Source organism: Lissotriton vulgaris, chromosome 11, assembly GCF_964263255.1.
Source record: "Lissotriton vulgaris chromosome 11, aLisVul1.2, whole genome shotgun sequence".
Taxonomy (NCBI): domain Eukaryota; kingdom Metazoa; phylum Chordata; class Amphibia; order Caudata; family Salamandridae; genus Lissotriton; species Lissotriton vulgaris.
The window spans coordinates 943,938,258-943,962,813 of NC_141699.1; the positions used below are offsets into that span (position 1 = coordinate 943,938,258).

The window sequence follows — 24,556 nt, forward strand, 5'->3', positions numbered from 1 at the left end:
TTGAGGCGTGCGCGGTTCGGACGGCCCCCGGCCGTCCTCCGCACACGCTCACCGTGACGTCAGACGGCCATCCGAAGCAAGGAAGAGGTTAAGACTTGTTAATAAGAGACATAAATAAAAGGATTAAAGATGCTGCATATGATAAGGACTAGTATACGGGATAAAGTTAGGGGTAAGACTACTCAAATTAATGGTTAGGGTAATGGCTAGTATAATGGTTCAGTTCGCAGTTAATTTTAAGGTGAGGATTAGTTTAGCAAAAGGTGGCCAGAATATTTTTTGTTTAGTTTTTTCATTTAATTGACATTTCTCTGTAGTGATTTTTCTGTAAAGGTATTCCTCTGAAAAAAAATTCTCATCAGTGATTTCTCAAAAGAAGTAGTATTTGTTTTGTAAGGGAATGTTTGTAATGACTAAGAATTGCATCTCTCTCCATCAGAGAAATCACAGCCTTACTGTGGGGGTTGTGTTAACATTCACTCCATTCTGGTTTCACAGATGTTGAATATGCACTCACAATGCAGCAGCGCATGCTCAAAGAACACATTGTCAACACACATGCTTCAAGTGCAAAGTGAACAAAAAATAATGCAACGTGTTAAATGTTATATATTGCTTGAAAAAACAAAGGACACCTATGTATTTTATATATCATAAAACTAAATTGTATGGCTCCTTTTAGCATTTATAATACAGAATTGTACATGGCTAGCAGACAAGAACGTTTTTCTACACTAGTAGGCTAATGAAATAGCTGACAACTCTTACTCTCAGGTCGGAGTATGTGATTTTACTCAGAGCTCCTAGGTGTGAAACTGCAGACAAACACACATGCAATGCTATATATTATGTATAAATACATGCTGCCAGCTTCAGGAGATAATTAGTGGAGGACTGTATTTGTTCATAAGTTTTGCTAGGGTCAATGTGTAAGGAACACAAATCACCACCTGCAATAGGCTGCCAAATATAACTAGAATTACCCTGCTTGCGTAGAAGACAGAAGAAACTCTCAAGCTACCACACGTTTACAAATACATACCTTGAAAAATAGTTGCACTTCGGTTAGATTGAGTTTGCTGTGTTCATGTAAAGCCACCATCGATGCAACCAGCACACCTGGCCGAGACTCCATCATTGTAATTGACAATTGCGTTGGATGAATCTGATCCTTTTTTCGTTGGATTAGTAATCGTGGTTCATCTAAAAACCCACACACCAGCATCATCTAGGGAAATACACAACCATGTTCAAGTTGGTTATTGATTAAATACAAGCAGTGGTAACAAGCTGGGACAAAAAAGCCGTGTTCTAATTCTTTGCCAATTACATTCTTTTCTTTAATCTTCAAGTTATTTGAGCACCATGTCTTGACTGTACATGAGCTTCAGAACCTGAACAGACAACAGAGACAACACTAAATAATATTTTAATCATCATCCTGCATTTTTAAATATATTTTCAAATGCTGGTGGAGGAGGTAAAACTATTTAAATGAAAGTGGTTCTTCAGAAAATAAGTCTATTTCAGATGTAATCCCTTTTTTATGTAGGAAAGTTCATCTGTCCTTATCTCTCAGAAGCTATAATATCAAAACACATGTTAGCCTGCTTCACAAAGAATTGAGACAAATGAACCTGTACATCAAACCTTGTCTTCAAAATATATTGACTAAGGATCGCCATGCACTATATTCTGTAAGACTGAAACTAAATCACTCCACCCTCTAGAACATCTATGTGATTACATACAGGTCCTCGCCAAATTAATGGCATCAATAATATAAATGAATACATTACTTTAACCCTCATGTTTGTGAAATAACATAAAAGTGTAATCTTTTTTCTAGATCTAATTTACACATTTCAGTAACAATTACTTTTTTTCACTTAGTGGTTATTACTTCTGTTCTGAAGAAAAAATGTAAAAAATTACTATTCTCTAATTTATAGGTCTCGGATACATGAAGAGCTGAATTGGGCCTACCAATAATGAAAAGTTTGACTTCTAGGCCACAACACATTATGGTACAAAATCTGTTAACTTACTGATCATGTTTGCAGCTCAACAATTACAGGCTTCTACTATAATGAGACATCATGACTCTCAATTCTGAGTGTCATTTCCTTTATGGATCCTACTTACATGTTGTGAGAAACTTGGGATGCACTTACTACATCTAGTGAAGATTATTACGCTAGGTTGAGGGATTTATCAGGTGCACGAAATACCCCCATTACGAGTTTCTGCCCTTGGTAAGAGGAATAACATTTGGATGCAAGATTTTTCACACCAAAATCTGCTTGTTTTGCCAATTTTCTGGGCATTTTCCCACAATATATTTAGCAAAGTTTTTCCTGGCAATATGTATCAGGGAAAAACTGCATGCAGGTGATACTTATCACATAACTAGCATGTTGGATCCCTGCTACACCTTTGCTTCAAAGAACACCTGGTAAAAAAGCAGGAAAGGCCTGGAAAGTCAGCTCTGTGGACAGGCATGTGGATCTCATAGAATCTTGTAAGGAACGAGGAGAAAGAGACCTATACAGTTGATCAAATTAGGTGCTACTTCTCTTTGACCCAGGATGGATTCGCACCCCCGGACCTCGCAGCAGGAAAACCCAGTCCTTGCTTGATGTATGCTGGTGTTTGGCTATCTGATTAGAAATCCATATATGCCGTATGTAGGAGCAAACTAGGCATGCAGAAAAAGTGAAGAGTCTAATGTAAAAAGCCTGAGGATTCATAAGTTGTAGAGCCATGCTGTAACTTGCTAACATTTTTAAAAGTTATCAAATTGTAAAAAGGATAAAATTAAAGGAACACATTGCATCATGGTAGAGAAGCCGCACTGACTACTTTATCAGACCTCATCTCACCCTATTTTCATATACGCTGAGATGTCAGTACTTCTAAAAGTATCTTGATTTATGAAAGTGCAATGTGGAGGAAGAACTTTCAGAGGTACTGCCCACAGCTCTTCCGCTACAGCTCTGAATGATTAATTATCATCAATTTCTAATAAAGTTGAAAACTTTTCTGTTTGGTTAATTTCTTGCTAAGAGGTTCCTGTCTGCTCTGCAGGGTGATGTCCAGGAGCCAAGATACTCTGTCAATAACCTACACTAAACATAATAAGTAAACCGTCCCAGCCCAGTATTTGATCTCTTTTTCTGAACATTTTATATCGCAATGGGCTATTTGTGATATCAACCACATGAATTTGTAAACATATAGTGCATATCTATATCTATGATATATAGTGAACAGCATTTGCAGTTAAGACTCCCAGCACCCCCAAACATATAGATATATACAATAGTTTTGAGTGCCTAATCCTATCAGTTACAAAATTACAGCATTCAGCTTATGTACTGCTTGAGTACCATTGGAGCAGAGACCTCAAAAGTGTCTTGGATGCATAACAAAATCACACAAAATTACATCTCTCAAGAAGTAGGATGACAGTGGCAGGAAAATAATCTTTCCATCTCCTAGTTTTGAGAATCAAGCAAAGTTTTCATATCCACTATCCAAAAATGACCTATAACCACCCACTGCAACAGAGGAACAGCTGATCCAAGAGGAACTTCATGGCACTCGGGGTAAAAAAGCATTTTTGATGCTCTCTAGTAAAGGTGTTAAAGCCCAATAGTTCTGACAAAGCATTTCTTGAAAAGTAATGCGGATGCCAGAGAACTTCTGATCCATTAAATTAGGCTACCTTGTGAATGTCATTAGTGACACATTCTGGTCACTCATTACCTAAGTGACCAGACACTCGCTTTAGTCAGAATTAAAGAAAATTCGTTACTTACCTGTACCTCTGGTTCTCCAGTATTGGTATCTTTCATAGATTCACACGCTTGAGTTATTCCCGGTCATTAAAGTGGGAGTCCTGAGGTACAACCAGAAAAGCAGTGTAATGTTTAACAACTTGAAAAGGCTGAAAAGGTGAAGGCCCTATCATAATGTCCAGCATATTCCTGGAGAACCTGATGGCCGCGAGGTAAACGGTTGCAGGGCTTCCGGAGAGGAGAAAGTGAGTTGGTGTGTCAGCATGCAACCTCCCTTCCCCCACCGCCGCCTCCGACATGAGCGCTTAAAGAACATACCTGCGAATGCTGAGGGGGGCTTCTGGATGTCTTCGGTCGGCGCTCACCCTGGGGGATACCAAGAGGAAAGGAGAGCAATTTCGGCAATGGAGAGGGCTGCAGCACCGCTCTCAAGTAGCACAAGTCCTCTCTCACAGTGGCAGAGCCAGCACATGTTCCCTACCAGTAAGAGGAGATGGAGAGAGCAGTGTGGGGGGGTTTTGGTTGGAGCTAGTAGTGCCACAGATTCTCTGCATATGAGTAAAGGCTGGGGAAGCGCCAAAGGAGGGCAACAAGTACAACTGTGCCTACCTATGGAGAAGAACCTTTTTTCCTTGGAAAAAGTAGGCACCAATCCTGAAAAGATCTCCAGGTTTACCTTGCGCACCCGGGCAATTGGGAATTCGACTGGGTGAGTTCTGAAGTACAATTAACCTCAGTCACGATGGCCCCCAGCGATAATGGTATTGGTAAGGTAGAGGGGTCCACTCCAACGATGCTGAGGAGAGCTGGGAAGTCTGCAAGGCAATTGGGGGAAGAGCCCACAGGGGAGGGGGGGAAAAATATCACCCCCCCCCCCAGGTTAGAGTCACTCCCTCCCTCAAAACATTCAATAAAGTCCTGACTCAATCAATGATATTAAGGGAGGAGGGTGGGAAAGCAGCAGTTGTGTCCCCGAGGGAGCATGAAATGGAGGGTGTTAACCCTTCACCGATAGAGGTCAATAAGGCCCACAGTGCCACTAGATGTGTAGAAGCAGGCAGCAGACTTGGAACACATATTAAACCAAAGACAGAGCACAGCACGTACAAATAGACAGATGAATATCCACATTCAGCAAAGTTGTTTAATATGAAAAATGGTGTTCAATGTATAATTAGTTCAGCAAGCAATCTTCATCATAGTTGTTCAGTTGTTCTAACAATAGTACAGCTACAGCCGACAAGTGTTTCGTCGCTTCTCTTGCAACTTTTTCAAGGCTCCAAAAGTATAAATATTCTATTCTGGAAGTAGAAGAACGTGTTTGTCCTGAGAATGAAAGTTCATAGGTAGTCCAAACTCTATTTGTCAGATCATCAAAAGTTCATATATATGCGGTATGAGGCAGCCGGAACGGAAACCATTTTTCCCTGCTCTGTCTTTGGTTTAATTTGTATTTGATATATGTGGAAATTCTACATATATTGCGTGAAACAGTAGGTGGCACGGTATTGTGACATTGAGCACGCTTGAATTATAGTCAGATTTTTTTCACTTTAAGGGCTACTATAACTGAGGTGCTGGCTTTTGAATTACCCACTGTCACCATTCCCCTTTCCTGTTGCAGACTAGGAACACATGATGGCAGCTCTTTACAGATACCAACACAAAACAGTTTTAGTGTGCTGGCAGTGGGAATGAGGAAGACTGTGCGGAAAGACGACGACATGAAGTCGCCAGGTAGCTGAGACAGGGTTTTTTAACCCACAGTATGAAGTCCCCCTGGCCTCCATCCTTCTGGACTCGAAAGAGGAAATAAGAAACAGGTTGATGACATCGGAAGCCAACCAAGCAGACATACAAGCCTCTTGCTCAGAAACTGTATGATGTAGCTGTGGGGACGGCGCATCAGAAAATCTAGGACTTAGAGAGGACCTGGAAAGGATCGAGAACTACTCAAGAAGAAAAAACTTGAGATTACTGAATAACCCAGAAGCTGAAGAGGGGGCTAAAATTAAGGCTTTCATAATTAAATTGTTAAAGGAAACTGTCTTGAAAGACAGGTCGGATATCAACCTGGACTATGAGATGCAACGTGTTTATCTGGACCCCTTTAAGCGGAATATGCAAAGACAGAAGCCAAGGAAAATACTTATAAACTTCCTCTCATACTCAGTTAAAGAGGCCATTCTCACAGCAGCCTTGAGGAATGGCTCACACACAGCTCAAAATGTTACCTTTTCCATCAGGTCCGATGTGTGTCACGAAACAGATCAGAAGCAGTGGGAGTTGGGCAAAGAATAGAACAATTTAATAGGTTTGGGGCCAGGGCCCAAAGGAAATTTCCGGTGATGCTCCTCGTTATGTGGAACAACCAGATGCACAATTTTCAGATGGTAGATGAAGCAAATTGTTTGATAGAAACTATACAAAAGGGTGGACTATCTTGAGGAGAATCGCCCCTTAATGAGAAGGTGAAGATGTAGGTTAAGACATAGCAGGTACAGGGATGTCGGATGAGCTGCGGGGGGTGTTGGGGTGGGGGGGCTCACTGTTAAAGTTTATAGTTATTGAAGCATTTCTTCCTCGCTGGTGGCCCCACAGGCATTATGCAATAGACAGGGGAGGAATCCTATGGGAGGGAGAGGGGAGTAGGGGCAGGACACCAGGTGGGGAGCAGAGGGCAAAAACCAAAAAATAGAAGTCCTCAGTATCGCCTTGCACCACTATCAAAACAGATCACTCTAGCTTCCCAGGTGACATAATGATCGTCCAACTTAAGAACGATGGGTGGGGATGATAACAAGTTCCAAATTCTCACTTAGAATGTAAAAGGCCTTAGATATAAAAATATACAGAGGTTGGTGATGAAATACTTGGATGACTCTAAAGCCCTGGTAATGGTTTTACAAGAAACAAATTTAGAGAAAGTAGAGGTCTCTATACCCAATTAAGATGGATTGAAAGCTACAAACTTTTACACCAAGTAGAGTATGTAAGGAAGTTACAGTACTTATTAGGAGGGGAGCGGGGGTCAAACTTATTTATTCTGGAAGGTGGGTCCTAGCAACCCTTAAACGTTCTGGCACAGAGTTTGTCTGTGCTGGCTTCTACGGTCCAAATGTACATGACCCCAGTATATAGTGGATCTGCAATTGATACTAGTATGGGTAACCGCCCCCATTATTATAGGGGGTGATTTTAACACTTTATTGGATCCAATTTTGGACAGGCCCACTTGTAGGAGGAGGACCTAAGCTCAAGCGTCAAGGTCAAGACAGGCCCTCAAGGATATGATATCTGAGTTGGGCTTAGTGGACAAATGGAGATATCTAAGGGGCAAAAGCGAGGATACGCCTTCCACAGCAAAAACATATAGCCACTTTGAGATTGGACTATCTGCTAGTGGATAGAGCCTGGCTTGGGAAATTAAAAGAGGTCACTATATCACTTGGACATATTTAAAATCATGCTGCGGTTCATGTTACATTACTGGGAGTTATAGTGAGCCACAATGCTAGCTGGACATTGGAAAGATCTATCCTATTAGATCCAGACGTGTCCATTCTCTTAAAAAACATCTATGGAATTCTTCCTGGATAATGCCCGTTCGGCTTCCACTGGTGTCATCTGGGATACTTTTAAGGCATATGTAACAGGGGTTTTACAAAGCCAGGTCACCTACAAGATTAAGGTGGATAGAGCTGATTGGAGGAGAGAGTGGAGACGCTAGAGACTAAGTTACAGAAAATAGCAGGGAATAACCGGGATAGAGAGAACACATTGCACCAGTTGGAGGAAGCTAGATTAAACCATAATATTAACCTGGAGGCAAAATGTTGAGAGTAGTGGACAATGGGACACATGCAACTATTTTAGAATGTAGAAAAGGCTGGAGCATTGTTAGCTTGGAAGTCGAGGGTTAAGAGGTCACTGAATCACATCAGGGAATTGATTATCAACCCCCAGGGCGACATCTCGAATAAGGAGGAGAAAATGCAGGACAGACTGGTCTCACTTTTCTCTGAACTATACACGAAGGAAGCGTGTCCAGATGAGGGGAGCCTAAAGAAAAGGCTAAGCAGTGTAGGACTCCCAGTGCTTACAATGGAGGGTACGAAGAGTATGGATGCCCCAATCACCGAGGGAGAAATTAGAGTACAACTTTCCCATATAAAGAACGGGAAGGCAGCAGGACCAGATGCATTACCGGTTGAGTTATATAAATTTATCATAGACTAAATAGTCTCAGAAATGAAGTTGTTATTCAATTTAATCTATAAGGGGGAAGGATGCATCCCAAACTCATGGAGGGAGACCACAATTGCTTTGATCCTAAAACCTAAGAAGGACTCGAGGAAGGCTGACTCATATCGGCCAATCTCCCTGCTAAATGCAGATTATAAAATATTTACTAGAATCTTGGCAGGGAGATTGGCAATGTTGGCCCCTCAATTGACTCACACAGATCAGAAGGGTTTTGTATTGAAAAGACAGATTCAAGAACTTAAAGTGTCATTAATTGGGACCATAGATCTAGCAATTACGCTTTTGATCCCCTTGGCGGTGATCACTATTGACGCTGCCAAGGCATTCAATCGGGTCAGCTGGACATTCCTCTGGGCAGTTTTGGAATCCATGGGCTTTAGCACTGGCTCTATCTCGGCATTCCGAAGGCTATGTGAAAGCCAAACGGCCAAAATCCTCTAAATGGTTTCCTAACGAGAAGCTTTAAAATCAAAAAAAGGAATGAGGCAGGGCTGTTCCCACTGGCCCCTCCTGTTTGACGTATATATGGAACCATTGGTGCATCTTTTAAGGAAAGATGACCAGATAGTCCCTATTCACTAACTCCCTTATTGTAGAAAAATAGCATTATATGCTGATGATTTGATTATACCTCTGATCTGGCCTGAACATTATTTAGGGTGGAGCAGTTGACAAAGGAATTTGGGGCGGTAACCAGTAATTTAGTGAACATCTCTAAGACAGAGGTCATGTGCTGGAACATGGAGGAGTGGGGAGGCGAAGTGTGTGCAGAGATAAAATAGTTTGGGATTGCCATAGTCAATCAAATTGATGGTTCCATTGCGTAATCTGAAGAGGGTGGCCAAGGAGGTCGATAGCTCATTATACGGGTGGAAGAATTAACCATTATCAATTTATGGGAGGGAAAACCTAGTAAAAATAATGTCCATCCTTCCAAAGTTGACATACTTATTTAATTGTATTCCACTTAAATTCCCCAAAGTCGGAATCGATAAAATGCAGGCAAAAATAACTTGTTTTACCTGTGCACCCATGGGGTAAGGCTCGCCAGCAAAAAGCGAAGGCATCGCCTTAAGAAGGGCAGGTTGGCCCTTCCAGATCTTAATCTATACTGCATGGCATTCCAATTTAAAGTCTTCCATATGCTTCTGGGGGAGCCTGACTCCTCCACTTGGGGAACATTATTGGGGGGGATGATCAACCAGTTCGGACCAGCAGCTTTTCTATATTAATTTGGGGCCCAAAAATGTTTTTAAAAAAGTACGGTTAAAGGTTTAAAGACAACATTAAGGCTTTGGTGTGGGGTGAGAAAGATGTTAAACATCGGGTACTATTCAGAATTTGCACTGATTTGGGAATCTTTAGGGACACCGGAATGTCTGAAGGATGGGTTGAACCTTCCTCTGAAGCAGACAGGAGTATCTAAGTGGGGAGACTTGATATCAGTAGAAGGTCTTCCACCTTGGGAGGTGCTGAGTGTGTAAACAGATAAAAATAGACTATCCCGATTCAAGCATATTCAGCTTACATCATGGCTCTCAACAGTTTCCCTGGAGGTAGGAGGGCTATGGAATTTTGTGGCCCACCTCCATGAAGTCGGTCCAAAAAGCAAAGAGGTTGCTAAGTGGTATTGGCAATTCCTGAAGGCAGAGGAGAAGAAACTGATGGCTCCTCTTGCCATTTCGTTGGACGTACTCCAGGAAGGCAACATACAATCTCTTTGGGAGAACTCATTGAATCTGCTATATTCAGCAGTCACGCCGCCCAACGTCAAACAACATCACTTTTTTGTCATCAACAGGCTGTACTGGACTTTTGAAAGAGTAGCTACGTTTGTTTTGCAACCTGTTCCCAGATGCAAAAGATGCAACTCCCCAAAAGTGTACACATCTTTTTCACATGTCCAGAGATAAAATAAGCCTGGAAGGTCGTAGAAACCTGCTGTTAGAACCGGCTGTCTCTAGTTGGCAGAGGTATACACTTCTGACAAATAGGGACACACCTTTTCTAGTCAGGGCAAGGGGATCACACCCTTCGATAATCCCTGCTCACCCCCTTGGTAGCTTGGCAGGGCAGACAGGCTTATCTCAGAGGCTGTGTGTTAAGCATTTATGACCACATACAGTAATAAAGTGAATACACTACAAATGGACACGACACAGTAGTATTATAAAAATAAGTATTTTTATATAAGGCTTAGCACAAGACCAAATAACGACAAAAATGTACACAATCTTAATAAATACTCTGGGAAGGGAAAAAGGATAGTTCAAAGGCAGTTTCTTCTTTAGCACAAAAGTCTTTAGTATCAAAGCAAATCTTCTTCTTGGCAATACAGTACTTAGCAACAGGGTAACCCACACGGGGGCTACACGACGTCGAGGCAAAGTTAATCCAAAGGTTCGGCGTCGACCGCGAGGAGCGCTACGTCGAGCCCAGAGTCACACGGACCCCCAACAACACAGTACCTTTGGAAAATGAAGCACACGATGATCAGCGGCGTCGAGCAATCCGGCGTCGCGTCTTCGGTGTCGATCAGGCCTCAGCAGGCGTCGTTGTCGATGATGCGGTTGCACAGAGTGAGCAGCGCTCACGGCGTCGAGAGGGCACGAGGGCGATGCGATCAGCAGCGGTGCAGACACGAGGTCCCTTGGAGCTGGAGCCGTACTCCCACTCACTGGCGATGCTGCTGGCGTCGGTCGGGCCCGGCGGCCGGTCGTCGAGGAAGCGGGACACTGGGGCCGTTACCCACTATGTTGAGCTGGATTCGGCGACGTCCGTCGGCGTCGAGGTTGCCGGCTCTTTCAGAGGTGCTGGATTCACAGGTTCCAGCAAATAGCACTTTAAGCAGATGAAGTCCTTTAGCCCCGTGACTTCAGCAGGAGACTGGCACTCTTCCAGTCCTTGGAGATTTTCTTAGCAAGCGTGAGAGTACACACACAGTTCCTCTCTCCTGGTTCCTCGGCAAAAATAAAGAAGCACTGCAGGATTCCCCCCAGCAAACAGCACACTGGCAGAAGGGGTAGGCAAGCCCTCAGATCAGCAGGCCTCTTGTCCTTGGTTACAGAGTTCCTTGTCAGAAGTGATCTAAATTCTTAGTTCAGGGGTCCTTCTCTTATACCCCTTTTCGGCTTTGATCCCTTTGTCCATGCAAGGGAATTTCCCAACATCCTGGGTCTGTTGTGGGTGGAGCCAGGCAGCAGCACCTGGCCTATTCATTGCGCAGGGCTGGGTCCTCAGACGCCCAGCGGGAGGTGGAGCCAGCATTGACACTAGCAGGAGCAGAGCTATCAGCCTCCTGGCAGGAGGTGGGGCTAGGATCGTCCATGGCAGGCACGGAGCCATCAGCCGCTTGGCAGGAGGTGGAGCCAGCATTGTATCAGGCAGGGCAGGCTATCAGCAACTACTCTCCCCCTACTCTCAACGCAAATGTCCCACTCATCCCACACCGACTCGTCCAGACCTGTGGAGCCACCCAGCTCCTGTCACACACACGCAAGACCAGCAGAAACCAGATATGGTTAGACAAGAAAATAGACACTTTCTAAAAGTGCTATTTTCAAACCCAGAGTCCAAAAACCATCCACACCAACGGATGCGTAATTAAACCCCGAGTTCAGGGATACCAAACTCGACATTGCACCATGCTCCCCGAGCCAGCTAGGATCATAGCATTAATAATCCCGGCGTCCCATTCTAACTAATGGAGAGCAGGCTACCTCACAATAGTGAAGAACGAAGATGGCTGTAATTCACTATTAGGACATGCCAACTTGGTCAGGCGTGTCCTACCTTATACTCACAATGCACCCTGCCCGTGGGCCTACCATAGGGGTGACTAACATGAAGTCAAGGGAAGGTTTGAGGGGCTGGCAAGTAGATATACTTGCGCAGCCTGCGTGACAGCACTAGGCTGCACGTGGGTCTCGCAATGACCGACCCGTAGACATTCTTTTACGAGGCCGCTCCTGTGGGTGGCACAACACGTGCTGCAAGCCCACGAGCGGCATTTGTATTTACAAGCCCCGGCACTCCTGGTGCACTAGACTAGGGACTGACAGTAAACCAAATAAGCCAAACATGGATACAATAGATACATCAATTTAACCTAGGGAGCACTTGCGCTATGGCACTGATCAGCAGTGGCACGGCGCCCAAAGCATATACCAGTAAAACATCGTAAAACAGTGGAGGCAAAACAGAAAAAATGGAGGAGAGACTCAAGCCAATGATGTCAGGTCTAACACCTGCCATAAGGGGCATCCTTGGGAAACCTATAGTTTTGACAGATGTTTTAGTACTCGTAGGGGTCGACAATACCACATGAAATACTCTAAACAGAAAAGCAAAGGGGCCTGGTAGTCAACTTGCTGCTTTTAGCTAGGTGGGAGATTTGTAAACGCTCATCAGACCTAGTTCCCCTACATTCTACAGAGTGATTAAAAGTGGCTAAGTGGACAAGCCATATGGATGTTGAATGTAATCCACAATTTTTTTTAAGTAGGCCAGATAGGCACTATGGCACTAGGCAGGGCAGTGGCGATACAAACATAACATCTCCATAGTCCTATGATTACACCAGGTCAAGGCACACAGGGATGGTCCCCCTTGATGCGACCAGAGCATTGGAGGCTCGGGCGAGTGGATGCAATGGACCATGAGACAGATAGAGGGTGCCAAGATTTGTAGATGCCATGGTGATACGAAGACGTAAACATTTTAAAAAGAAATAGGTTTACAGCCTTCACTTTACTAATATATCTCTATCATTTAAAGAGACCAAATTCCAACCAATCAGGTTGCAACCTCCTCGACAACACTCCCCTCAGAGGCTTCTTAAAGCACAAGTGTGACTATAAACTACTACCAAAGAGAAGGTGAGCCTCTCAGGGGAGGAGGGAGGGTCGCATGTGAACCTATGACAGATATCAAAACTGGAGAACTAAGGTTACAGGTAAGTAATTAATTTTCTTCTCCAGTATTAGATTTTCATAAATCCAAATGCTTGATTCAGACAAAATAGCAGTTAAATAGTACATCACATACAAACATTAGAATATGCCTGTAAGTACATCTATCTGTACATATATATGCAATTTGTAGTGTGAACAATACATTAGCAGATGGCTGGATATTACTTACTATGAAGGCTCACCGTTACTGGCTAAGAGGACGTAACACCGCCTGGCCCACTGCTGCATCGTTTTGGAATCCTAGCAGTAGTGCTGCGTGAAGGAGTCTCTATTCTTCCAGGTCATATCATGGATTGGCAAACCAGCAAACGATGCTGTGGAGGCCGATCCACTTCTAGTAGAATGAGTTGCACTTTAATCTGTAAAGGTGTACCAGCTTTTTGATGACAGACGTATGCATGACGCTATCCATCTTTCTATTCTTTAAGAGAAAGGATAACCTTTCCTAGGAGCACTGTACGCTACCAGAAATTGATCTGATTTACGGAATTGTTTTGTCCTGGTAATGCCAAACTTTACACATCTATTAACATCCAAAGAATGAAATGTTCTTTCTGCTACGTCTTTTGGATAGGGAAAAAAAATCTTTAACACTATTGGTTCGCTTATATGGAAGTCAAATGACACCTTTGAAATTAATTTTGGATTGGTTTGTAGGATCACTCTAGCACTCATGAACTGCAGAAAAGGTTCCAGATTGGTGAATGTTTTTAATACAACTTCTCTTCTTGCTGATGTTCATGCCAGTAGGAATGCCATTTTCAAAGAAAGAAACTTCATTTCGGTTTTGTGTAATGGGCTCTTCATTAATTGTGAGAGTACTGCAATCAATTGCCAGAGTGAAGGAGGACGTTTTACTGGTGGATAAATTCTAAAAAGCCCTTTTAGTAATTCTCTGATGAGACTGCTAGACCCTAATGATGGTGACGTTGCTGACTTTCTAAAGCGAGATATGGCAGCTAAGTGTACCTTAATTGAAGCATGAGCGGGACCTGACTGTGCCAGATCTAATAAGTAAGGGCGAATTTCCTCGGGAGTAGAAGACCTACGGTTATGTTTGACTGTTGACACCAAATACAAAACCGCTTCTATTTGAGACAAAAAGTCCTGTTTGTACTATCTGTATAATCCTTTGAATTCTGGAGCAAAGCAGACAGGTGTAATGATTTTAGATCCAGATGAAGTAGATGGCCTTGGTTCTTCGTTAGTAGAGACTGAATTGGATTTAATTGGATGTGCTGTCTCTCTGATTGAAGTAGCCCTGTGAACCAATGTTGCCTAGGCCATCTCAGAGCTATAAGAATTATCCTGAGAATCGTTGTTAGGAGAGGAGTCAGAGGAAAAGCATAGGCATAGTCACCCAGCTGGTGGCCAGAGGAACTAGGTCCTACCACTCTTCCAAAGACAGTGGTCAAGAGTCTCGGAGTACTAATAGATAATAAACTAAACCTGGATGAGCACATAATCGCAACCAAACGGGCCTGCTTCCATGCACTCAGCCTGCTCCGGAAAGTCTTCCCCTTTCTCCCTTCCTCCACACCCAAAACTCTGGTACACGCCTTGGTACTCAGTCGCCTAGATTTCAGCAATGCCTTGCTGATCTCTGCCAAGGAAACTTCCTTGAAAAGTCTACAAGTGGTACAGAACACAACAGCACGCCTTGTAACCAGCGCTCCTCCTCGTACCCCCTCACTCCCCCTTCTCCACAAGCTGCACTGGCTTCCCATACGGAAAAAAATACTATTTAAAATATGCTGTTTGGTGTTCAAAGGCCTTAATCAGATGGGCCCTACATATCTGTCCGATAAACTGATCAGACACTCCCCTCCACGTTCCCTTCGCTCTGAAGGGAAAGGTCTTCTCACCATACCGCATATAAAACAAACTAGACTGGGAGGCAAAGTATTCTCCTACCAAGCCCCTCATATCTGGAACCAACTACCCTTTGTGAAAAAACTCAAGACAGCACTTTTCTAGCTCCTGGTCCTCACCTCTTCACGTCCTCAGCGCAGAGATACCCCATATGGGGCGATTCAGGCACTATAAATGATTTAAATAAATACATAAATAAATAAATAAATAAATAAAAGATACCGGAACATGCTATTGAAACCGCATTCTCCCCCCACAACCCGAGTGGTGGATGCTAGATTGTGTAGAATCGGCATTTCAGATGTTGGGAGGTTGTGACTAGATCTAGATTTAGTTTTCCCCATTGAAGAAGAATTTCTGTTACTGTTTCTTGATTGATCTCCCAGCTGTGGCAGTTGTTTTTCATCCTCCTTAGTGTGCCTGCTATGACATTCTGTTTCCCAGGCATATGTTCAACTTTCAGCTTTATTTGATGACTGACTGATCACCCCTATATCTTCTGTGCCTCTTGGAACAGTGTTGGGATCTTGTGCCTCCTTGCTTGTTGATATAATGCATGGTTGTGGTATAACCTGTGCGGATGAGCACCGCTGAACTTTGTATCTTCAGTAAACAGGCTTGCCAAGCTAGGTGTACTGCTTTGAGTTCCAAAAGGTTGATATGCAGAAGTGATTGAGATGGTTTCCATTTGACGCTGACTTGAAAATCTTGGAGATGAGCTCCCCAACCCTCTAAGCATCTGTTGTGATTACAAATTGTGAAACTTGGGGTATGATGGTTAGGCCTGTGGAGAGAGTCCTCTCTCGAATCCACCAAGAGAGTGCCGTCGTTTGTATTCCTGGAGTCACCAGAATTGTACTCTCTAAAACGCCTTGCATTTGCATCCATTGTCTGTTTACTTCCTCTTGCAATTGCCGCATTCTAAGGTTGCAGAACGGTACCAAAAGAATGCATGAGGACATCATCCCTAGCAGGGATTGAAATAGTCATACTGAAAGGGACTTTTTTCCCTTTAATTACACTGCCAAGCACATCCGCTTTGTTTGCCTATTTGGTGTTGGATATGTCTTGTCCTGCACTGTAGCCAGCGTAGAACCCAGGAACGCCATTTTCATGGATTGTTGAACAACTGATTTTTGTGGGTTCATTATCAGGTCTAATTTGTAGAAAAGACATAAGCATGCATTGGTTGACCTCTTTGTAGCTTGATGAGAAAAAGCTCTGACCAATCAGTCATCGAGGTATGGAAATACTTGGTCTTCTTCCTGTCTCAGGAATGCAGTTACTGGAGCCAGGCACTTTGTGAAACTATGGGGACTTGATTTGAGGCCGAATGGGAGAACTTTGAACTGATAATGGCTGCCAGCTACTATGAACCTTAAACATTTTCGATGGCACGGATGGATTGGAATATGGAAATAAGCATCTTGGACATTTAATGTTGTCATATAGTCTCCATATTTCAGAAATGGAAGGATGTCTTGAATCGTGACCATGCAAAATGTCTGTTTTCTTAGATATTGTTTTAGTTTCCTCAAATCCAGGATGAACGTCTATTCCCCAGAATTCTTTCTAATCAAGACGAACCTAGAGTAAAAACACCTTGCATTCCGGTTTCCAGTGACTCCCACTATGGCCCCTTTGCAGAGCATGATCTGGACATCTAACTTCAGAAGATGCAGATTGTGAGAAGTTGGCCTGATATATAATGTTCACTATTCTAGTGAGCACTTTGTATCAGTCCAAACAACCCTTATGGTGATTGGTTGTAAGTCAACCTTATAGACCAGCTATCCTAGTAGCGTGGATACGAGCAGTCTTCGGGCTAAACTCTAGAGGGCGTGTTAAGCCAGCTGTTATACCATCACATATACCCCTTGAACACCAAGTGAAAGGACACCAAACAAGTGTTATGAAAATAAACAGTGTATTTATTTAGATCACAACAGCCCTGTACTCTTTATGAGGACAGGGTACTAAGCACACAACAAAACTCTAACGAAAATACTTCAAGTTGCACAATTTACACAAACGCCCAAGGGGCACGAAAAACCATATACTCTGAAAGTGGAATGCGAAATTACTAGCAGGTAAGTACTGTACTAATAGGCTTTGGAATCGCTAGGACTACGTTACTGAACCTTCAGATTACTAGTAGGAGGCCTAGGGGACTCGGGTGCAGAGTGTGCACTCTCACGCGGGATGCGGGACAAAGTCTATGGGAGCTAGTAAAGACAAAGTTAGTGTTCTCGGGCGAACCCGATAAGGTAGATCGAAAACGACAGTGGATCCTGACCCTTGGATAGTGAGGCTATGCTGGGGCACTGAAATGCCGAGTTTACCTAGCCCAGGGGCTGCAGCTGCATATGTCTCAAAAGACGTCGGGAATACTCGTAGACGAACCAGGAGCCTGAAGAAAGGAGTTGCTGGCAGGCGACCAGTGAAGATAGTTCGAGTTGATCCAAGCCTGGATCGAAGATGGATGACACCTGAAAGCAGAGGGGACCAAGTTCGTGACTACTAGCCAGTAGTCAGGTGGCACCAGGAGGGCACCGGATGGTAGTCACCTCGACTAGGTGAATGGGGGACGCTGGGCTCTGCAGTCTCACGGACCAGGAGGCGTTGTCGGCGACCAGGATCGAGGTGTGAGCTGTCCCACGATGGATGATGCTGTCGACGTCGCTGGACCCAGGATTGGGGCAACAAGTCTTGGCAAATTCAAGCCCACGCGGTGGACCTAAAATGGCGTCTGGAGTGGACCAGGAGGGTCCGGGGTGCTCCTCTTTTGGAAGGGAGCAAGGGCCAGTCTGGAGCAACCAGACCAGCAGCAGTGATGTCGTCGGGCGTCGTTCAGAAGGCCACAAGCCAGCGGGCTAGTAGCCAAACAACGCGGTGAGCAGCAAAAAGCAGAAGGGCCCCACGCAGATCGTGGAGATGCTGGGAGGGTGGACTTCGGTGCTGGAGCTGCTCAGGGTCGGGGCTTCTCGGACCCCAAAGCACTCACGAGAGGATCCCTCGGCGGTCGTGCTGGATAGAAGTCATGCAGTTCTGATGATGGCCGGTCCCTCGAGGTCTCGTCGCACCTACGGTTCTCAGCGTAGCTGTAGAGGTAGGTAGAGGTCAGAGGTGCCAGGGAAGCCGGGTCTCGTCGTGCTGGTCGGTCGGATTCCTGAGGAAGGACGTGCAGCAAACCGCAGTGTTCTTAGATGGTGCCTGCGGATGCAGGGTGACTACTCCTTAGTCACAAGGGAGAAATCTTGAGAAGAAGTTGAGAGTTCCTTTCGTAGAAAGTAGTTTCTTGATTCAAAGATGATCTAATTTGGAAGGGTCCCCGCTCCTGCCTTTATCCTAAAGAAAGGGGTGGGTACGCGACTAGGTCCTGCCCTAGGGGTGGGACCAGGAAGGGGGGTGGTTACACCCCTCTCCCATGCCGGACTTTCCCCAGGCCAGGGGCTGGTGTGCCCCTGGAACTGGTTCTAGCCGGCAGATGCGTAGTGAGCACCGGGGTGCCACTTGCAGTCACCTTCCTGTAAAGCCCTGCCTACCCAGGATACACAAAACCCTGTCTGGGATGGTGCTAGCACCGCCCCTGACAGGAAACCCTTTGTCCAAGCTCTCCTCGCTGGAAGGACTCCCAGCAGCAGGAGGTCAGACTCATGTCTGTGGTGGCAGCATCCATTTTGTGGAGCTGAGTCTTGAGTTAACTTTAACCGGGGTTCACAGTTACATACATGTCGTGTCCCTCTAGAAGGGTGGAATGCTAACCCCGTCGCCAGATTTGGCGAGGGGTTAGTATTCCAATTCGTATGACACCTTACTCGACATGTTTTGATAAAGCAATACCAAAGATAGCATTTAACCGCGAGGATTATCATGCACTTAAGAGTATATGGTATGCGTTATCATGGAACAGCTATTAGGACTTGGTTTCGCAAGCTGCAAACGGGCTCAGCTCATGCCAGAGCACCCTCTCACACGATTCCAAGCACTCTGCCTTCAGGATTGTCAAGGCCTGCCATAGGAGTGACTGATAGGAATCTGTGTGTCCATTTTTAGGGTTAGATATAGGTGGCCATCCAGGGGTGGCATAATACATGCTTCAGCCCCTGGTAGGCCCTGGGTACACCTATGCCCTGAGTTACAGGGTCTGATAAGGTGGCCTAGTTCCAATTGGGTAATGCACCTAAGGTACACATGTCAATTTTTAGAGAGAGAGCAGTAGGCCTGGGGTCCTGAATAGCAGGGCCCTAGGTCAACTAAGTCAGAAAACCAGCAAAACACCAGGAAAAAAGTTGGGGGTAACCATAGTCAGGTATCTACCTTCCTACACAGATGTTTTGCGGTGACGTTAGGGATGAAGTCAGAGGTGGTTTTCAAATGAATTCCAGTGTGTGACAGAATGTAATTAGATCCAATACCCACTGGTCTGTTATTTCCCTCCATTTGGAGAGGTGATTGGACATTTTGCCTCCAATGCATGCAAGAGGAGCTGGAGATGGAGATGTCTTTGACCTGTGTCCTTGACCTGTGAACCCTGCTTCAGTTTCTGCGTTTTCCTTCCGTAGGCTGCTGAATGAGGTTGACTTTGTAGATCCTGTGATTGAAACTGCTGCGAAGCAGGTTGGTAGGTTTGATACCTGTAATAGCTGGTAACCTCCTCTATAAGAAATGAGTCCTTATGATCCACAAAAAGGAATTTTCTATATTATGGAGTATCCAAGGACTTTGCTGTATCTGTTTTTGTGGACTGTAAAGCCTCATCAATATCCTTCCCGAAGAGAACTTCACCATCATATGGCGAGTCTAAAATATTGCTTTGCGCTTCCAGCCTGAAAGAAGTGGCCTTTAATTACCCCTGCCTCCATTGCCCTGCTGGTCCTTCTAGCAGTCTGAAACCAGTTGATGCAATATACATCACACAGTCAATTATAATTTCTGAGGAGGCTTGTTCTCCTCCTTGTAGGATCTTTTTGGCCTCTAACTTGACATCATCTGACAGATGATCTATGTATTGTGCCACGTCTGATCAGATCTGTTTGTCATAGTGTGTTAGAAATGGGATTTCTGGTTGGCTAAGGTTTGCACCAAAGCCAGGCAGAAACCACCACTCTAGTCAGGATAAGGGAGTTACAATCCTAAAATAACCCCTGCTCACCCCCTTGGTAGCTTGGCACAAGCAATCAGGCTTATCTTAGAGTCAGTGTGTAAAGCATTTGCACAAAACCAACAGTAATACAATGTAAGCACTACAAAAGGACACCACACCAGTTTAGAAAAAAATCCAATATTTTTATATACTTAAACAAGACCAAATACGATAAAAATCCACATTACTGCACTTTAAAAATAGTTGCTTCACCAGATGTCTTTTAAATGGCAAAAGTACGTTAAAAACACAATTGGTACGAGTCTGTAACTCGGTCCGAGTCTACCGCGATGCTGAAAACAACTGAGTCTCACAGTTCTAGCTGACTGCGTCGGTACGGGCCAGCAACAGCGGGACAGACTTGTTTACAGTACCTTTCTTAGTGCGGCTGACACGGAGGTGCGAGTCGGTCTTGGCATCCGTTGCGGTTGCGATACATAGTGACAGCGGTGCACGTTGGGTTGTCCCTCAATGCGGTGCGAGCAGCGGCTCGGTGACGATCGTCTGGACGGCGTAGGTGAGACCAAGGCGGGCGGTGCAGGGCGAGGCGGTGCTCGATGCGGTGCTGGCAAGATGCAATGCAGGTGACAGAGCCGGTCGTGGCGTCCGTTGTGGTTATGGTGCAAAGTAGAAGCACGGTGCGGTGTCCCTCGATGCGGTGCGAGCAGCGGCTCGGTGACGATCGACCAGACGGCGTCGGTGAGACCAAGGCGGGCGGTGCAGGGCGAGACGGTGCTCGATGCGGTGCTGGCAAGTTGCAATGCAGCAACAGAGCTGTTTGGCGGGAATCAGTGCTGGCCGAGCCAGCGGCGACAGAGTCGGTGAGACCAGGCCAGCGAAGTGAAGCGAGACAGTGCTGGTTGCGGTGCCTCTCGATGCGGTGCAGGCAACGGCTCGGTGACAATCATGCAGCCGGCATCAGTGAGACCAAGGCGTGCGGTGCAGGGCGAGTCGGTGCAGCCTGCGGTGCCTTTAGGACACAAGGCCATCGGCGGAGTCGGTTGACGGAGTCCGCTGACTGAGTCGGTTGCAGTTCCCTCTTCTCTGTGGCAACTGAAACAGCTGTTCCAGGAGCGGTACCCAGAGGTTGGTGAAGTCTTTCCACTCCCTGAGACTTCTTAACAGGAGGCCAGCTCGGTTTCAGGGCCTTAGAGATACTCAGCACAAGTAGGGAAAGTTCAGTCCAGTCCTTCCACTGCCCAAGGCAGAAGCATCCGCTGCAGGCCCACCCAACAAAGCAACAACACAGCAAAGGGGCAGTACTCCTCCTAGCAGTTCTTCAAGCTCTTCTTGGCAGGTTCCTAGATTCCAGCGAGATCTAAAGTTTTGGGGTCAGGGCCCCAATATTTATACCAGTAATTCCTTTGTCCTTTAAAGGCAGGGGAGCCTGGACCCAGTTCAAACCAGTATGGGGTGCATTCTGCCAGGGTGCACCTTCTTCCTTTGTCAGTGTGGGCCAGGGTGCTCAAACGCACCACAGGAGGTGGAGCCAGCATTGTGGAAGGCGACCCCAGCGCTATTCAGACCCAGGTGCTACTCCTCCCACCCATCTATGTGTAGATCTGCCTACTCAGCCCTGCTGACTCACCCAGTCTCCCCCAGTCCAGGTCACTCACAAACCAGACAGCTAAAACACAAGCTAGCAGAGGCAGGCTGGATGGTTAGGTCAGAAAATACACAGTTTCTAAAAGTGGTATTTTCAAACACAGAATGTTAAAACCAACTTCACTAAAAGATGTATTTTATCATTCTGAGTTCAGGCATATAAAACTCGAATTTCACCATGTTCCCTGGGTCAGTTAGGATCATAGGATGTAATGATCAAACTGCCCATTCTGGCCTATGGAGAACAGTTAGCCTTGCAATAGTGAAAAACGAAGTAGGCTGTAATTCACTATCAGGACATGCCACACACACCAGGGCACGTCCTACCTTTCACACAAAATGCATCCTGCCCATTGGGGTACCTTGGGCATACCTTAGGGGTGACTCACACATAGAAAAGGGAAGGTTTAGGGACTTGCAAGTGGGTGCACTTGCCAAGTCGACATAGCAGCCCCAGACTGCGCACAGGCTCTGCAATCGCATGCCAGAGTTACACTTTATGGGCTGTTTGCGTGGGTGGCACAATCCAGTGCTGCAGCCCACCAACAGCATTTGATTTATAGGCCCTGGCACTTGCACTGCACCTTACTAGGGACTGACACATAAACCAAATAAGCCAATCATGGAAATATCAATTCATAACACATTTTATACCGGAGGACTTGCACTTTAACACTGGACAGCAGTGAGGACGGTGTGCAGAATCATTACACCAACAAAAATAGAGTCAGAAACGGGAGGTCAGAAAGCAAAGTCAGGGAAACACACCAAAAGATGCCAGGTCTAACATAGCGTCTGTTTAATGCCAAAGAATTCACTCCTCGCACTGTCAATGCGGACAGAGGAAAACCATTTTTGGATGTTGTCCGGGCTCTTTCCCTCTCTTTCAGGTAGTGCAGATATCGGGGCAGATGTGTTTTTTGAACACCGCTGGGCCACTTGAGTTACGACTGAGTCAGGCTTCGGCAGTCAAATTAGGCAAGCTGGAGAATTTTTAGGGTCCTTAATATTTAATCTAGATATGGTAACACTGATAGATATGGTAACATTGCTGCAATTGTTGCAGGATTTGTCATAGTTTTAATACCTTCCTCCCATATAAAATTTAGAATAAAGATAGTTTCCTTGAAGTCATCCAAGAAACTGCCTGATTGTTTTTTAGCTGTCAGAAGTTCAAACCTTTCTGCCGCTCTTTCTAGGAGATCATGAAATCTTCCTAATACCTCAGAAGAATCTGCAGGCTGAGGTACGGGAGATGATGGAGCAGGAATTAGATAATCATCCCACTCAGTACGTGCATCTTTCACTCCCCCTTCTTTGTCTTAAGACATGCTATCATCCCCTGGTTTTCTTTTTGATTTTGGTGTATGTCTTTGAGAAGAGAATGTTGGCATATTACTTGGTGTTTGTGGAGTGGAAGACTTTTGTGAGGTTTGAGGAGGCACTGTAACCTACCTAGGTGAGGCCAATGTAGTTGGGAATAGTTTGTCGATGAGCATCGGTCGTAAATCTGACACTAGTGCTTTTGGCACACATGCCATGTCCTCCTAGAGCGATTCAGAAAAGGGGGTGGTGATGAACAGAGTGTCTGAATTAAGCAGACCACTCTTACCCAGTCCAAAGATCAGGGCTTGATCCATCACCGTTATTTATCTCACTGCACCATCCCAGCTCAGAACCTGGCTATATGCAAATCAGTCTGTCCCTGGCCCAGTGCATCATGGGAACAGGGCAGACTAAACTACCAAGCCAATTCTTCACCAGAAAGGAGACAAACTACCGGGGACCGGTTTCTGGCATTTCAGCCGTCTTCGGCCCAGCTTGCTTGAATCCTGATGGTGCAGTGAGAAAGGGACTCATGTCTGAGTATACCCTGCCACACCTATAGTGGCCAAAAACGATTCAGAAAAGGGGGTGGTGATGAACAGAGTGTCTGAATTAAGCAGACCACTCTTACCCAGTCCAAAGATCAGGGCTTGATCCATCACCGTTATTTATCTCACTGCACCATCCCAGCTCAGAACCTGGCTATATGCAAATCAGTCTGTCCCTGGCCCAGTGCATCATGGGAACAGGGCAGACTAAACTACCAAGCCAATTCTTCACCAGAAAGGAGACAAGCTACCGGGGACCGGTTTCTGGCATTTCAGCCGTCTTCAGCCCAGCTGGCTTGAATCCTGATGGTGCAGTGAGAAAGGGACTCATGTCTGAGTATACCCTGCCACACCTATAGTGGCCAAAAACGATTCAGAAAAGGGGGTGGTCTGTTCATCAGCACCCCCTTTTCTGAATCATTTTGTCCACCATAAGCGTGGAAGGGTATACTCAGATGTGAGTCCCTTGCTCATTGCACCATCAGGATTCAAGCAAGCCGGGCCGACGACGGCTGAAATGCCAGAAACCGGTCCCCGGAAGCTTGTTTCCTTTCCAGTATAAGAATTGGCTTGGTAGTTTGGTTTGCCCTGTTCCCATCATGCACTGGGACAGGAACAGACTAATTTGCATGTAGCCAGGTTCTGAGCTGGGATGGTGGAGTGAGCTCAAAAACGGTGATGGATCAAGCCCTGATCTTTGGACTGGGTAAGAGTGGTCTGCTTAATTCAGACACTCTGTTAATCACCACCCCCTTTTCTGAATCATTTTGTCCACCATAAGCGTGGAAGGGTATACTCAGATGTGAGTCCCTTGCTCATTGCACCATCAGGATTCAAGCAAGCCGGGCCGACGACGGCTGAAATGCCAGAAACCGGTCCCCGGAAGCTTGTTTCCTTTCCAGTATAAGAATTGGCTTGGTAGTTTGGTTTGCCCTGTTCCCATCATGCACTGGGACAGGAACAGACTAATTTGCATGTAGCCAGGTTCTGAGCTGGGATGGTGCAGTGAGCTAAAAAACG

At 45.4% G+C, this 24,556-nt stretch overlaps 1 protein-coding gene across 3 annotated transcripts in view; it reads right to left on the bottom strand.

The window, feature by feature from the left end:
* The window catches only part of HPS3 (HPS3 biogenesis of lysosomal organelles complex 2 subunit 1), a 379,346-nt gene that overhangs the window by 193,932 nt on the left and 160,858 nt on the right, over positions 1 to 24,556 (bottom strand). For all 3 annotated transcript variants that reach the window (XM_086944096.1, XM_086944098.1, XM_086944097.1), the window contains exon 12: positions 1,043 to 1,228. In XM_086944096.1, the coding sequence (XP_086800222.1) occupies positions 1,043 to 1,228 (186 nt within the window). The remainder of the gene's footprint in view (positions 1 to 1,042; positions 1,229 to 24,556) is intronic.